Here is a 15,931-nt window from a genome sequence, read left to right as displayed (position 1 = left end):
ATATATCGTATTATAACATAAGGCTGGCTAAACAGCCGTCGGTTCAAATTACCGCTATCTCCAATACTGTAACATGGACAATATTAGATTGACCTACTGCGCCACCTGCCTAGTGTACACCCTACACCTAGTGTCACGAGAAAGGGGGCGAGAGGGGCAGTGTGGGGGGGCGGAGGGGGGGATGTCACCGCAACATGTAGCGGGCTTAAGCGGACGATTTCCATTTGCGAGGCACCACTCTCAACGGTTCTGCCTCACCTTAGTATTGATTTATAGGTTATAGTTTAGGCCGAGGTAATTATTGATAGTAATGGGAAATGGCCGGTGTTACACTGAGTTAATGGAGATTGGAATTTATTTTGCTTTTTATTGTTTTTTGTTTACTGGTTGTAGCGACTGATGTTTTGGTTCAAAATGAATGGGGATGTTTTTTTGAAATGTACTCGGGGTACCGCTTTTGGGTCACTGCTACCTAGTTGTTTAGACTAATTAAAATAATTTGGCATTACAATTTCTCACCCATATGACAATGCGATGAGGTCATAGATGTCATTTCGTCAAGGCAGTGTTAGTGTTTTTATAACGCATCAAAATCATCTTCAAATATTATGAACTCCACACCCCTCACAAAATTCCCGACCTCAGAATCAAACCGTAAACCTCAGTGCTATTAAGATTCAAATCAGTGCGACATTTCAACGCGGCGACATTATAATTATATTCGTAAAGAACTGTTAACACTTGATTGAGGAAAATGGGAGAATTTCACAAAAAAAACAGATGAAGAGAGAAATAGAGCAAAAGTTCTTGTTTTTGGAAGAAAATGACAGTTTTTTGTCGACTGTGCGGAGTGAAGACATGCTCGATGATCCTTCATTATTATACCAATCATAATAACATTGAAATTATACGTCGTAGGACTTTTGTAAAAACGTCGTAAGGTCATTGAAGAAAATCTTGCAGAAATACTACCTCTAGTCGCTAGCTTTTGATTTCAATTTCTACTGAAATTATAACTGCGAAAGCAATTTTATCTGCCTGTTTATGTTCGTGCTTAAAATACTAAACCGATTTGGTTGAAATGTTGTTCAAAGATAGTTTGAGATTCGAGAATTATATCTCACGTATCTTTCCCAGAAGGTTTCTATTCAAGTTATTTAACTCAAAATAAAAAAATACCACTCTTTCGAAAACTCAAACCCTTGACCATATCCAGTGCCATACAGAAATCTTCTACTCAAACCAATAAAAAATTTGAACAAAGCAATAACTTTCATTAAAACCAAACCCTAGACCCCAAACAGCGAACTCCTTCAAGTACTAGAATTCTTAGTCAATACTCGTAAATATCTTTAAGCACTAAATCACTTGGAACTTATCACAGACACTGTAGTAGTGACCTCACTCATATTTCACACGAGCCTGTAAGTCTTTCAGTCATGTAAACCCTTTTATTGCCTATTACTACACTTACTAGTTTTGATAGTCTAGGTTCGACAGTTGCAAAAGCTATCTATCTGTTGTTGTAGTTAGTTAAAGTTATTATATTGAAATGATGTTTAATGACACTTATTTTAAAAGTATTAACGATTTATCATTTTAGGTTTAGGTCATCCAATGTTGCATTTTTTATTAAAATTTTGAATTATTGTAACGTATCTAAAGATTTTGTAATGACAAACGAGCCTTTATTAAAGTACATTAACACATACATATAAATTTTAATTGTCATCGATGTATATAACACCAAATGCCAGAAAGCAAATAAAAATAATGTACCGCTATTTTGGAAATGCTTTGCTAGCAGAAATTGTCTTTTGAACAGACAAAAACAGTGTTACTTTTACATTTATTATATTACTACTTACAGCTTAAAATTGCACAAACAGTATTAACATTAAATTTTCAATAGAAGCAAACTCCTCTGAATATAAAACTAGTTTGGATATTTTATTGTAAAGGTATATACACATTAGAGTACCTACTTGTAACAGAACATTGTAAAGTTATCCTTTAACGCACCGAACACATACTAAAGCATCACGATCACAATAAAGCTCAGGCATTTCGTGGTTAAATGCGTGTTCACGTTAATTCCCGTATTATTGACTGCCTCCGTGGCGCAGTGGTTTAGGTCGCCACGCCGATACCACTGCAACGGGAGGTCGTGGGTTCGATTCCCACACGGGACAATTATTTGTGCGATCCACAAATAATTGTTTCGGGTCTGGTTGTGCTTTGTGTCCGTTGTTTGTATGTTTGTAAAAGTCCCCGCGACACAAGAGCAATTCTTAGTGCGGGAGTTGTCTTTTTAAAAATATAAATATAAATATAAATATATAATAAGCATGCAATGTGAAAGTTTAAAAGTTATCAAACCACAATATTTTGTCACAACAAATGAACACTAAAGTTGTGTATAATTAATAACAAAGGATATGTGTATTTTACATATTCAATTATACATAAGGAAGAAAAATATGTGTTTAAAAACTCTGCATGAAAAGCAAAAGTGCTATCATCATTACAGGCAGTTTTTATTAACCCGCTGATATAAGCCTTCTCTCGTTTAAACCAGTCACTGTTATTCAGGTCCCCGACAATTCTGCGCTGTCATCGACCCAAGATGCAATGAGCCTTTCAACGGAGTATTTTCCTGCTCCCTTCTATCTTAAAAAAGCAGAAAATAATTTTATCGTTAAAAAAACACGCACTATAAGAAATTTAAGGTGATTTTTTTTTTATATTTTGGCTTACTTAAAGCGATTCTTTTTAACGAAATGGTCAAATCAGTCGACAGCCTAAAATATTTACCTTATTGCATTACATTTAATCTATTCATTAATAACGTGGTACCAAAGTAGAACTTACCCTATCAGGCTTTTAAAAAACGAAAACAGTTAATACAACAACATGTGTACAATTGTTACAGAACGTAACAATACAAACAAACGCTCGAATGTGTGGCCACTCTAATATTTAGGAAGGTTTTCATAAGAACGGGGCCGCTGACCTGAAGCGAATGGACGAGTCAGTCCGATTATCGCGAAATGTGAACAACGAAGCAAAAACAAGCAAAAACAGAAAGAATTTTGAACCAGGTATTAGGAATTTTAGTATATTGATTTAAAGATATCTGGGCATCTGTTGTGCAGTTTTTTCACCACGCCTTTTTGCCTCTCATCGGATTGAGCATCGTGTAATTGATCGATTACCATACTAAACCAAATAAAGTAATATAAGAGGACATTATAGTCTAATAACTTAGTCGAGAGTCTTGCATGCAGTGATTGTGGCTATTCAAAATTAAGAACAGTAGTGACTATCCGCAGACTTACTCAGCTGACATTGGTCTGCTCCATACAGCTACACACCTATAAGGTAGATTAATTATGCATGCCAAGGCTTTTTACTAAGTTGTCGGACTATAACGTATGTGTTTCACGAACAAACACGAGTCCACGTTTGTATGTTTCTAAAATTTACCTCGACACAGTATCGTCGTTTTTCATTTTGAATACTGCCAAAAATGCCCGTATATTATTGTATCGTTATACAATGTCAATAAAATAAGCAGCCATAATAAAGTTAATCGAATAAACCTCCCAATGTTGCCATTTCTCCCATAATTTGTCGTTAAAACAACATTATGTTTGGTACGGGGCGCAGTCGTCAAACGAAATATATAAAATATACAAATAATATTGACCTGCAATAAACATACGTGTTGACTTGCAGGTGACTTACTTGTTCAAACAAGTTCCTTTAAACATGAATATTTCTATCAGGTATTTTTTCTTATGTACATAATACATTATAAGGTGTTTGAAATTGTGATAAAAGTGAGGTTCAAATAACACGGCACGGATTTTCTTCTTTTTCAAATAAGAGTGCAATTATAGAATACATTTCAAGACAAATATCCTTCTAGATTTCATTTTCTACTATGAACCTTGTACATCAGTGTTATCCTAAAAACCTATTTTAGTCAGAAGTCAATTTTAAGTTCATAGTGCTCCTTATTTTTTAGTCCTAAGCCCCTCTGGGACGGGACTTAATACCAGAATGTCTATATTTTCCAAAGACATTGAAATAAACTGACAGAATGTTAGTTCACTCACTTTTGTACGTAGAAGGAATAATTTATTCAATCAGACATCACTCGGAAATCCATTATTAAAATTATACTGAACCGATTCTCCGAAGAGTTTGCGAAAATATTCGTGTTTTTATAAAGAAATGAACGTCTGGATACACACCCGAACGGGCAGGCAGCTCGCCAAGACCTTGTACATAAACAAGTAGAGCCCTAACACGATTGTAGCACAATTTGTTTTTTGTAAAGAAGCGCTATTGCATTTGATTTATCACTACATTTGAATTGCCAGCCTGAACCGTATTATTTGTATCAACATAGATCTTATTTCGACGTGTATGAATGGAACAATAACAGATGTTATTAGTATGCATAAAGTGCGATCAGCTGCGATCCGTCATGTATGAGTCGTGTGTGTCGTGTGTGTTGTGTGATACGACGAGTGAATCGTGTCACGGAGGGCAGACAGTCGACCGAGTGACTGACACGCCTCGCCACTCAACTCATAAGCTTACACTCGCTCGAGACACGTTATATGTGGAATATCTTATATCTTATTATACCATTCTCTCCATTCAAGAACGTGACGACTTTTGTCTTTACTAACAGACAGATTTATTACAAATTAGTACGGAGTGAATACATTCGGTGCTCTTATTAATTAGGTGTGCTGTAGAATGCATGCTACACCTGTAAATGAGAGGCCAGTTTCATGCACAGAGTCACACTTGTGTCGCACAGATAAACAGTGTAATGCTATTAATCTCAGTGTTCGCCGACACAAACTATTATTCACGAGTGCTGTAACTGATGTAACTGCTGTAACTGCTGTAACTGCTGTAACTGCTGTAAGTAAAACAATTACTCATAGAAAAGCTTTTACGGCGCACAACAAACTTTTAAGTGACGTCGCTCTTTTTACTTTTTCCTTAAAAAGTTAACGAGGCCTTTAAAACCCAAATGGGGGCTTGTTTTTGACAAAAAGATTCGTAGAGTGAAGCTAGAGCGTCCCGTGTACTAATGCGCACGTACGTTTACTAAAAAATGTAAAACTATTCGTAGCATGTCATCCCGTTATCCAATTTGTCGTGGAATCACCGCGGGCCACTCTTTGGCTTCCACAATTTTCAATTTTGTTTGCGCACGGCATCCAAAACGGCAGTTTAAATTTCGTTTTCCGAATGGAATTTTTATTTTTTAAAATACGCCCAAGGAAACCCGAGGTGCGAAATCAGGGATTCGCTTTGAAATGCTCGAGTGTATTTGGCGAGTGGCTGGCGGCTCCCTCGCCCCCTGCGGGTAGGTGTCGCGTGGCGGCGGCGGGGGCATGCAGTGGCGCGTGCATCTACGCCGGGGCGGGGCGGTGGGGGGCGAGGGGGGATGATAGCTCGAGGCTCGGCTGTAAAGTCATTGAGCGTCGTGAGGTGTCGCGCCGTGGACCGCACCGTCTCTACGTGTTTGCTCAGCGCTCGACGCACTGCTTCACTGAGTTACGAGAGAACAAAGACTTAGCAAGTAATGCGTGAACGAGGCGGAGGTGCTCTTTATTTTTAAAAGACTACATCTGCGCTAGACAAGACTCTTTTACCGCCGCCGCACCGTGGAGTTTAGAACGGAACGTCATGTCTTGGCTACATAACACTTATCACAATCAATAACTATGAATTAGATGCAGCTTAAACGAGTAGTGTTTAGGATATTATCTTGACCAGATCTTATGAGTACTTAAATTAAGATTTAAAAGTCACCACGCCGCGGTGCGAGTTCAATTCCTAGGTCGCACGAAATGCTGTACTTTGAAACAATTATTTGCGAAAGACCACTGGACCAACTGGACGAATTCACAGATCAGGAATTAAAAAGTTAAAAAATGCCCTTAACAGAAATACATTTACGGAGGTCTTAAGAATTTACTGATAACTCGTATTAACAAAACCCAATATAAACCTGATAACCGAAAATTCCAAACCGCCACCGTTCCCTTTTCCCATAAAGCCGGGTGCACATTACAACGGTGTAATCTGTCGAGTTGACAGCGGCAGTGTGACGGCACTCGCGGCATTAAGCCCGTGACACACTAAGCGCGGCGACGGAGGCGACACCTGGCGGATTTGTTCGCAACTCTACAACACTCACTGTTCACTACTCACCTGCTCAGTACTCGGGGAATGCTTTACCACTGATGTTTCAAGGTTAGCTTTGTATACAAATTTGGAGAGAAGTAAAATGTCGTAAGTACCATGTCTTGGGTTTGATTTTGAGACGTTTTCGAACTAGGGACGTTATTAGAAAGCTTTGTCCAGAGACTGACAGTTGACAAGTGTTTGATAGGTGAATGATGTTAAAAGAACTGTAGCGCAATTCTCTACATTCGATACTGTTGAGTATCGAAAGTTTGACATTTAAAATGTACTGCAAAAATTGTTCATACGACACCCGTCAGTGGCGCTGATCAGATTTTCATGCAACATTTTTCGATAGCGAGCCGGTTGTTGAATTTCGATAGTAGTAGAGAATCGCGCTAGCTGTAATTTATGATTATGTTACAATTAGCTTTTTTAGTTGAATCGAACCAATATTTCAGCGAAATATTATAAATAATAATTGGACATAATTTACAGCAAACAGTAGTTAAATAAAACAAATAGGTAAATAGCAAGAACAAATAACCGCATCGACTGACGTGTTGTAACGTTAATATGAAATGACAACAATAGCCACATATCGGTCATACAATACCGACATGTCACTAAATAAATACGTTTTATGTTTTATTTGTTTTTGACCAAACACGGGGTTTTGTATTTAAAATCATATTAAATAAACTATTGGTATATTTTAGGTAAAGCTTTGCACAGAAATGGTAATAACACAAAAGCATTTTTCTTAAGAATTGAACCCTACATTTCGGTATGAGCGATGGCTTACACTATACTCGTAGTCCCATAACTTAGGAAAGGGCCTTGTGTGCAAGGTTCATTGCTGACCTCCATCTGCAAAATGCAGAAATTAGAACATCAACTACATAGATCAGGTATGCAAAGCCTCTCTTATTCGTTGTCGAACTATAAGTCCACAGAGAAGGTAAAATATTTATATTGTTTTTTTTAAACAACCGTCTAAGAGCCTTGAATCTAAAGTAAGTCTATGATTTACTAAAGAATTTCACAAAACAAGCGTTAGTAACACGAGATACAAGATAACAGAAACTATTTTTATCAACAAACACAATGTTTTTTGACATAAAACCTACGAACGTCGTTCTCCGCCCCGGGGACCACCACACATCAACTAAAAGTATTTCAAACGGCTCTTATACAAAAAATATCGTCTCACAAGTATATTAGACATGGAACACGGAGTTCGGCTGACTCTGGGGACAAATTGAGCCGCGGTATACAGCCCGCTATATGACGGGACATTTCTTAGAAATCAAAGATATGTGCTCGCTTTGTTGAATAGAATTATTGGCGTATTATGTTTGAACGAGAACATATAATAGATGGAAAGTAACTGGAACTTGGGAAGTATTTTATTTGGTTTTATTTTGTTTGTAGAGTATGTATTTAGTCCTTTAACTCGGATATGTAAGACAAATAGTAAATCTACGTTACTGCTGGGCACTATATTACTGCTTCATATTGCTATTTTAAAATCATTATATAACAATGGATGAAAAATACATCTCTTAAAAGAATGAAAAAAGAAACACCAATTTGTTACGCTACCTAAGCTAAAACTAAACGTATTTAGTGTTAGACCTTTTTCAACTTAAAAATCTAAGTAGCTACTTATACAAATAAAGCAAAAATCAAATAGACTAAAGTCTAAGATTAGAATAGTAGCTGTTAAAAAAAAGTCACAAAATCATGTCAATACAACTCCTCCCTCGATCAATAAAAACGGAATAAATAGAATTTCAAATAATTCTTAACGTTACCTACAAATTCTATCTGTTTAGGTATTCTAGAACAAGATTAAGGGCCTAGTGATTAGACTCGGTCGTTCGGCAAGCCAGTAATTAGTTAGTACTTGTAATAAGACGTGAGCGGCTCACGCTTAGGGCTATTTCAGACTTACCACAACCACGCGACAGCCATGCATGGAATGGGCTGAAATTTGGCATGCAGGTAGTTGTTAAAAAAAGATTTTGATCAATTCTACCCCCATGGAGATAAAATAGGGGATGAAAGTTTCTATGAAAATTCTGTCCTAAGTCACAATCCACGCGGACGAAGTTGCGGACAAAAGCTAGGTTTCCTATTGAAATGAAACCACCACATTTTGTCGCCGTTATGGACCTCGCGTTTCATACTACCAAATCGCCATCACATTTTGTCGCTGCGTCGTGGTGTAGTTGTGGTTCGTGTAAAACAAGCCTTATTTGCGCTGTTTGTTCAGATGACTGTTGACCTCGCCCGCCAGAGGGCGCTCACTGGCAACTAATATCACTTGGTTTGTTTCACATACCTACACTCTACAGCCAACTGAACTAGGCAATTGATGGAAACTAATTTGAGAACTATTGTTTTAGGTAAACGTGAGTTTTAGAATAATAGTAAAGTCTAACTAATGAATATTAGGGCAATGATCTCTGATTGGTTCGGTGGTCTAGTCAACCAAAAGTAAAAAAGTCCATTACTAATTAATTCAACCATCAAGTAGCAACTATACTCAGTACAACCGAGTCAAAAATAGAATGAATCCTGAGTACTTTCGCTTAGTTAACTGACTTGACTTGCCTACTAACAATTTATAGGAAATAATAATTTGTTACCAAGACCGCAAGAGCTTTGGAAACCGTATACTAAAAAGCGATCCACTTAATATCTTAACATAAATAAAGCCTGATATTATACTAAAGTATCTTATTCTCCTTCTCTCGACAGAACTTTCATCGCTAGTAAGTCATGGTACGGCCCCAATTCATTCTCTTGGTAAATTTGGTTGGAATATTTCCCTAGGTTTATATCACCGAGTGAGGCTAATTAGCAGAAGCCCTGCACTCTTTCTAGGTCGCAGTCGTTTCCTTCACGTTTCGGATTAACATTCATAAGCTGACAATGCCCTGACATTCCGCTTTCTCGATAAGCTAACTACTACTTGGAATATTTGTTCTGGGAAACTGAAATGCACCGAATCGTAGAATCACGCTTTCACTAACTATTACTCAAAAATTTGGGATTAGAATTTCGTCTTTAATACTTTTATTTAAGTCCTTTTAAATGCCTGCTAACTATTGTGTATGTAACGTAAGGAATTTATCTGCTACCTATAAACGAAGCTCGATTGGAACGCTGTTTTGTTATTTTTATATTACTGTGAACATGAAAACGTGTTACTAGACATATATGTCTACATGATAATAGAAGACTTCTTATCTAAACGTAATAATATTTCAATGGCCGGTGACTCTTAATTTAGCATTGGAACATAGCTTATCAGGCGAAATTTAGCCTTTAAATTTAGTTTTTCATACATGTGCTGTCAATTGCTTCTATCGTTAAAATTTTCTCTTTCAGTTTAGCACTTATCTGCCTTGATTCATGTTAATGGAAAAAAAACAAATAAATCTCTTAAAATATACTGTACTTTTCTCAAATATTACTGCTCATTCTGTTCTTCTTCTTGCTGTCCCTCCTCTTCTGCATCTTCTTCTTGTCCCCAACCCTCTTCCCCTCCCTTCTCTTGTACCTCTTCCTCCTCCCCGCTGTCTTTACAGCAGAGGATTCGGCTGCCTTTAGCCGCTACTGCATAAGTCGACGCACTACTCTGTCCGGGTTGGTATTGGATGGTCACCGTGTAGGTATCCTCGTCGTATGTCACCTCTGGTTGCGCGTGGTTGTTCACTACTTGCACCGACACGTATGACAATGAGTAGCATCTTGGCACCTGCAATTGATTTGTTCAATATCATCCTATGAGTGCTTTTAACCTTCCAAGTCTGTTTTATCCGTAAATTTTTATTTTCACTGCACAATTTTGAAATAATAGTCGATCATTCGAGGGTGTGTAAAATTATTTTTTTCATGTATGGATTCCGGGGGCTTGGCCAGATAAAACAGTTATTTACAATAAATCTCAGGGGATGACTGCCTGTTGAACTACAAATGCAATGCACTGCGACAGTGCGAGTATGACAAAAGCTATCAAAACAATAGCATACTTATGTCCTACTAGAGAGTGCAGGATGTAGAATTTCTTCGTATTTCACTGTCGTGTTAAGTCATATCGTATTGCATTGCCTCACGTAGGACAACGTTTCAGTCAAACTGCGCAGACCCACGTTAGTAAAAATCGTGTCCTTCAATATAAAGGTACAAACATTTAATTCTGCCCATGAGATTTCTCAGAAAAAAAATTGTTGATTTCATCATATAAGTGAAAACTTACCTTCAACTTAATAACTTTAACACTCTGCGTGGGTCCAATTTCCCCGATATCGCCGGACACAGTTTTGTGTTCAGGGTAGTCTTCGCCGAAGGTCCACCAGGCGGCCAGCGCGTCGTGAGCCGCCAGCAACAGCAGGCACGCCACGAGACACCTTCGCGAACTCATTGTAATAAACTAACTATACATATTGCTACTTTATTTATAAGTACTTGGGTGAAATGTCTGTGTTTAGTATCAGATAAGGTAGAGATGCATTTGACTAATGTCGAAAACGATGTTTAAATGCTTATAATATATATTTCATTTTATTGCTTTATGTTTGGTTTTTTATTTTGTTTCGATTTGAGTGTGAGATAATGTGATGTGAGTGTAAGATGTGAGAACGATACAAACTACGAATTTTGCCTTTGGTTAAGTTATTTAAAGATCTAACATCGATTTAAAGTTGTAACAAGTTATCGAGCACTACAGTAAGACTTCGGTCACATTAAAAGAGTTGGATGTACTGTTACAAGTAAATGCGCTAATGTAGTCTAACCTTTAAACTTTCTTTTACCGGTGAAATTGTTAAACATCAAAATTGTTATTGACTTACGAGTTCATGGGTTATTGCCAATAAATTGATTCGTTCTAATCACTTCATTAAAATTGGCGATATTTAAAACATATTTACAATTTGCCACTAACACTATCACTAATTGTAACAATATATGTACATACAGCTGGATACATATTTTCAATTTAAATTTCAGTAATGGGTTAAAATAATTGCAATTATTTTCTCCCTAACAGTGGCTGTATTTTGCATTACAGAATGTTGCAATTTTTTGTGTTATTGGTGATTAATTTTTAAAAAACAGGTTTTGGCAATATTTTAGCTGCACAATTTTCCGCTTGCTTTATTAGACAAAATAACCTACCGAAACATAATAACCTACCCGGTGTATACATTCACGATAAGTTGACGCTCAGATAAAATAATAAAAAAAAAATCCACGAATTCCAAATATTCCCATTATTAATTCTCGATCATCAGGCTTAGTCTTCTAAATGTATCGATTGTTGGGGTCGGCTTTCAGTCTTACCAGATGCAGCTGAATACCAGTATTTTACATGGAGTGACTGCCTATCTGACCTCCACAACCCAGTCATCTGGGTTATAACACGATACCCTTCGGTAAGACTGATTGTCAGAATTTCAAGCTTCTGACTACTGTTAACGACTGTCAAAGATCTTTAAAAATGACAGCCGGAGCCCACAATTGAACGTGCCGTCCGGAGAAACTTGGTATGCATAATATGGTCGCCCATCATCCACCTCGGCAAGTGTAGCTTAACCTTGGAGATAAACCCGCGTGATTGTTGTTGCTTAGCCCTAAAAATATATGATTCTCTGATGGAGAGTAATTTAGTGTGTAGCCTAAATAAAAGTGCCGAAAAGCTTGCTCCTATAATATTCTTATGTAACGTACTGAAAACATACTAAACGAAATTTGTGTATATTGGTAATACCCGCCGGCCGAACAGGCGTTATCTTACAAAGTAATAATCTGCTAAGTAAATAGATTTTAGATAATAATGGCCCCAGCTCCCGGCCATGAGTGCTCTAGATAACTGGTACAAATAACTGCTGAATATTTACTCTTACCTACATACCTAGTAACAAGTATAAATACTAGTATTATTAGAGAAATGTTTGGGTAAATTAAATATCGAGTCGTACGGTTCGTGTCTAAACAACGTAGTTGCCTTGCAAACTTATACTCGTGGTACTCATAGCACATATTATTTTTTATTATGAGAGCTTTTATCTGCTCTTCTCCTGTCCTTCTTCATCAGTTTAGAAGGTACGTACCCTACCTTTTGAACCGTTGGTAAATTTACTTACTGTATTTTTGACTATCATTAATCCTAAATGATTCGATTTTGTTGATATTTGTTGATGTTTAAGTCCCCAACAACAGCTTGTAAAGTTTGTATTTTGTGACGAGTAATATAGGTGTGGATCATAGCTTTAGTTTGCCTCGTCGTGTTAACGGGCTGATGATCACGAATCGTCACGTCACAAATGCTTAGAGCTACATAATAATTATGTACTTTGAGTTAAGCTCTTACAGATATAAGATATTCAGACTATCTGTATCCAAGTAAATCTTTGAACCCGAACAATCTTACCGTCTTATTGACACAGTGCGGTGTGAGAGGCAGTACCGGTGGTACGTTGTGACGTCATCGTTCAGGTGCGCGAGGAGACACTACTCACTGAAGAATGTCCGCATGTTACACAGAACAGATTTACTGCTGTACTTTGTTTAAGCCCGTCTAGAAACCTGTCTTAGTTTCAGACTTAAATTTACACTATTGCTGTGCTTAAGTATTTTGCATAAGAGAAGTATTTATTTATTCAGTGACTTAAAACGTTGATATGATTTGAACGTTTGTAATGATCGTACCAATGGGCATTCTTTCCTAACCTAACCCTATGGAAAAAGGCGACATTGTGCATGTATTAAAATGTTAATTAATTACTTTTGACAATATGAGACATAAACAATATGTACTCCAGTGGCGGTAGACTTAAATATAATAGTACAGTAGTGTTATACATTGTATTGGCTTTGTTCTTTGATCAGTCATCTGCAAATCAGACAGGTGCATAAAAAAATACATAATATAATGTGAGTAAAATAATCTGCAATATTTTACAAATATTTAACAGTACCTAATACGCCCGCCTCCACACATACACATTTCATAGACAGTCAGGTGTAAAAAATGTGAAAAAAAACACAAAATCTATGCATCAAATTTTATTTGTAACAAATTTGGATGGCCATTGAGCTCAGTAATCATAGGGTACAGCTACGGGGTTCTTACTGCCGGCGACGCAGGGGAACTGCGGGACGCCGCGGCCGACTATCTCGTAGAGTGCTCCACGGAGCGATATCTTCGGTATGTAGATGCTGACTGTCTGCGCGGGGCTGTAGTACTTGACGTCCTCTCGCGCCCGGCTGTCCACCTTCACCGCCACGTACGTCAACCTGTAGCAGTTCGGTACCTGGAATTAGATTATAATTATATTACATATATATTTATCGTATGGTCAGTGGCCAACCTGGTGTCAAATATGTTGGCGTGTCTTCTAAAACACGTAGACCTCCAGTTAAAATACTTCTATGCAAACATCCATCTAGGGTGTGAATAGGGCATGTAATCCGATATAGCAGCAAGTTCCTGCGAGGACGGCAGAAAAAATTACTTGACTCGTAGAAGAAGAGGGCAGACCGTCGTTACTATATCTTCATTACCCTCTCCTACGTCTGAAGGTTTAACCACTCACCGAAAGGACGACTTGTACCTCAGCAATGGGACTTACTAAAGTTTACCCCACTGCTGGGAAAAAGTCGAAGTTTAAAAAATGATTAGTTATAAATCATACTGTAAGTGATGACTTACATTGAGCTGCACATTCTTGGTTCCCTGCAACGGCTTGATGTCTCCCGTGACTCGGGTCAGTGTCGTGAGCGTGGGGTGGTCTTGGCCGAACTTCCACAAGCCGGCCGCGGCTTCATGAGCCACCAGCACCACGAGGCATGCCACGAGGAACCTTTGACAACTCATTGTACTGAACTAACATTCTGTATCACATGCTCCTGTTTTATACTAAAAACCAATGTCATCTTGATAAAGTTAATAAAGGTATGGACACATGTGATATATTTTTTAAATAGGTCATTTTCGGCGTCCTATAGCGTGTAAGTTCATGGACTTCAAATTTAATTTCAACACTTTGTTAAGGATTTTTAATTTTTAGAAATTATACTTCATATCGGTCGTAACCTGCATAACGTAATCGTGGTAGACTCATGACCTTAATTCTGCCTTAAATTGGGAAGAGACCTTTGCCTGCAGCGGGAAAGTAATGGAGTAATAAAACTATTTTCTTGGACACAGTATCAAACGTTGTGTATGTACCAATATTGTTCGGTTTATCGCAGGTTCGTTATTAAGTAACGAGTAAATACTCTAATGTATACTCACCATAAAAAAATATTTTCTGTTAAGATTACTAAACATGAAAAGTGTGATTAGTATTAGTGCGTGTTATTATTATCGCAAATAAATTGATTCGTTCTATCCCCTTGTAATTCGGTATATTATCGGTATTTAATACATATTTACAGATTTAACTTTGGTTTCGCTTGGTTGATAAATAATAAGCTACAAGGATTAACATGGTCGTGCATTATTGAATTTGAATCGCTCTACATTTTTCACTACCTGTGCCTAAACTATGTATGTACGAGTATGTTCAATGACGTATTTCTCCTTAATATTTTATATTCATATTTTAGACGACAATAGTTGTGTAAGCTATGAAAAGTAGAGATATTTATGCGATGCTATCGCTACAGATGAGGTCATGGTATCTTTGACGTAGAAATACACACAGCAACTCAATATTTTGACAATTTATCTATATAAATTGTTGGTTTTCTTCTTCACTTCAAAACTGATTTTAATGGTTGCAGGGTGAAAGATTATAACGGGCAGAGTAAGGAGGTAGATCTCTTTTTAGATGCAGATTTAAGCTAGGTACGTAAGGCATTACGCGGCACAAGGCTCGCGTGTTACCTTTCGTCGGGTGTCAGTGAAGTGACAAATGTCCCCCCGCCCCCTCGCCCCCCGCTACATGCCCCCTCCCCCTACTTCCTCGTGTTACTCTAGTTTGTTTCACGGTTACATTTTAGCGTTAATTTATTTAGCGGTGATAGCGTGCACGCCGCGGTTATTCTGCCGTGTGTTTTCACGTGAATTACACAAATCGTAATTGTTTACTTTAGTTTTGCGAATATGTGCTGTGGTGATTGTTCTTGGTATTTGCATTTTTGCTCAGCTACAAAATTTTAGGTTTCTGGGTAGAGTGAATTTTCAGAGTAAGGTGAAGTTTTTGAAGCTATCATCAAGTCATACAAATTAAGTGGTAGGTATAGGATGGCTAATTATTATTAGTCCATACTTGTACAATGCTCTAATTATGTCGCTAATCTTGAGACAAATTAACTTGTAGCCTGTTACAAAAGCATCTTTGGCTATCTCATTGCAATACGTACTGTATATTTCCAAGCATCGAGTTATGACTTATAGTCATATTTTAAATGTCATACATAAAAATGTGTTAGTATTATTTGTAACAATGGTATCGCGAGCCGCGCCGCCATTCCGTATGTTGCATGATTTATATTAGTTCAACAAATTATTTATTGCCATACTATTCTAATTTAATTTCCTATCTGGTAACACCGGCCAAGTGGAATTGGTACTTTATTCTGTTAGTACAGATATATGGAGTGTGTGCTACGAATGTATGCAGAATGCACTATTATAGTCATATTTTATTTACGTTTGTATTGAATCTGTATCTGGTTTTGTCTAAAAAGA

The 15,931-nt window shown here is 37.4% G+C and overlaps 3 protein-coding genes across 7 annotated transcripts in view; 1 reads left to right on the top strand and 2 right to left on the bottom strand.

Moving 5' to 3' along the window:
* The window catches only part of LOC142984925 (zwei Ig domain protein zig-8-like), a 456,021-nt gene that overhangs the window by 329,817 nt on the left and 110,273 nt on the right, over positions 1 to 15,931 (top strand). The window lies entirely within an intron of this gene.
* Positions 6,943 to 10,681, bottom strand: LOC142984259 (uncharacterized). 2 transcript variants are annotated; one of them, XM_076131771.1, is made up of 3 exons: positions 10,490 to 10,681; positions 9,689 to 9,988; positions 6,943 to 7,089 (listed from the first exon to the last, which is right to left on the bottom strand). In XM_076131771.1, exons 1-2 carry the CDS (start codon positions 10,652 to 10,654, stop codon positions 9,701 to 9,703), a joined length of 453 nt encoding a protein of 150 aa, XP_075987886.1. In that variant the 5' UTR covers positions 10,655 to 10,681; the 3' UTR covers positions 6,943 to 7,089; positions 9,689 to 9,700. The 2 variants fall into 2 exon arrangements, with proteins under 2 accessions (XP_075987886.1, XP_075987968.1); XM_076131853.1 differs by lacking the exon at positions 6,943 to 7,089 and having other exon boundaries at positions 9,669 to 9,988.
* Positions 13,285 to 14,130, bottom strand: LOC142972140 (uncharacterized). Its single transcript, XM_076117030.1, has 2 exons — positions 13,946 to 14,130; positions 13,285 to 13,547 (listed from the first exon to the last, which is right to left on the bottom strand). Exons 1-2 carry the CDS (start codon positions 14,108 to 14,110, stop codon positions 13,332 to 13,334), a joined length of 381 nt encoding a protein of 126 aa, XP_075973145.1. The 5' UTR covers positions 14,111 to 14,130; the 3' UTR covers positions 13,285 to 13,331.

This window comes from Anticarsia gemmatalis, chromosome 1 (genome assembly GCF_050436995.1).
Source record: "Anticarsia gemmatalis isolate Benzon Research Colony breed Stoneville strain chromosome 1, ilAntGemm2 primary, whole genome shotgun sequence".
Lineage (NCBI taxonomy): Eukaryota > Metazoa > Arthropoda > Insecta > Lepidoptera > Erebidae > Anticarsia > Anticarsia gemmatalis.
Note: the sequence above shows the minus strand (reverse complement) of the source record. Positions and strands in the feature narration are given on the sequence as shown.

Bases quoted from the DNA above. Each gene is read 5' to 3' on its own strand.
- LOC142984259 (XM_076131771.1), bottom strand. From the start codon at position 10,654: ATGAGTTCGCGAAGGTGTCTCGTGGCGTGCCTGCTGTTGCTGGCGGCT. The intron at 9,989-10,489 runs GTAAGTTTTCAC...AATCAATTGCAG, and splicing joins TTAAAGTTATTAAGTTGAAG to GTGCCAAGATGCTACTCATT.
- LOC142972140 (XM_076117030.1), bottom strand. From the start codon at position 14,110: ATGAGTTGTCAAAGGTTCCTCGTGGCATGCCTCGTGGTGCTGGTGGCT. The intron at 13,548-13,945 runs GTAAGTCATCAC...ATCTAATTCCAG, and splicing joins CCAAGAATGTGCAGCTCAAT to GTACCGAACTGCTACAGGTT.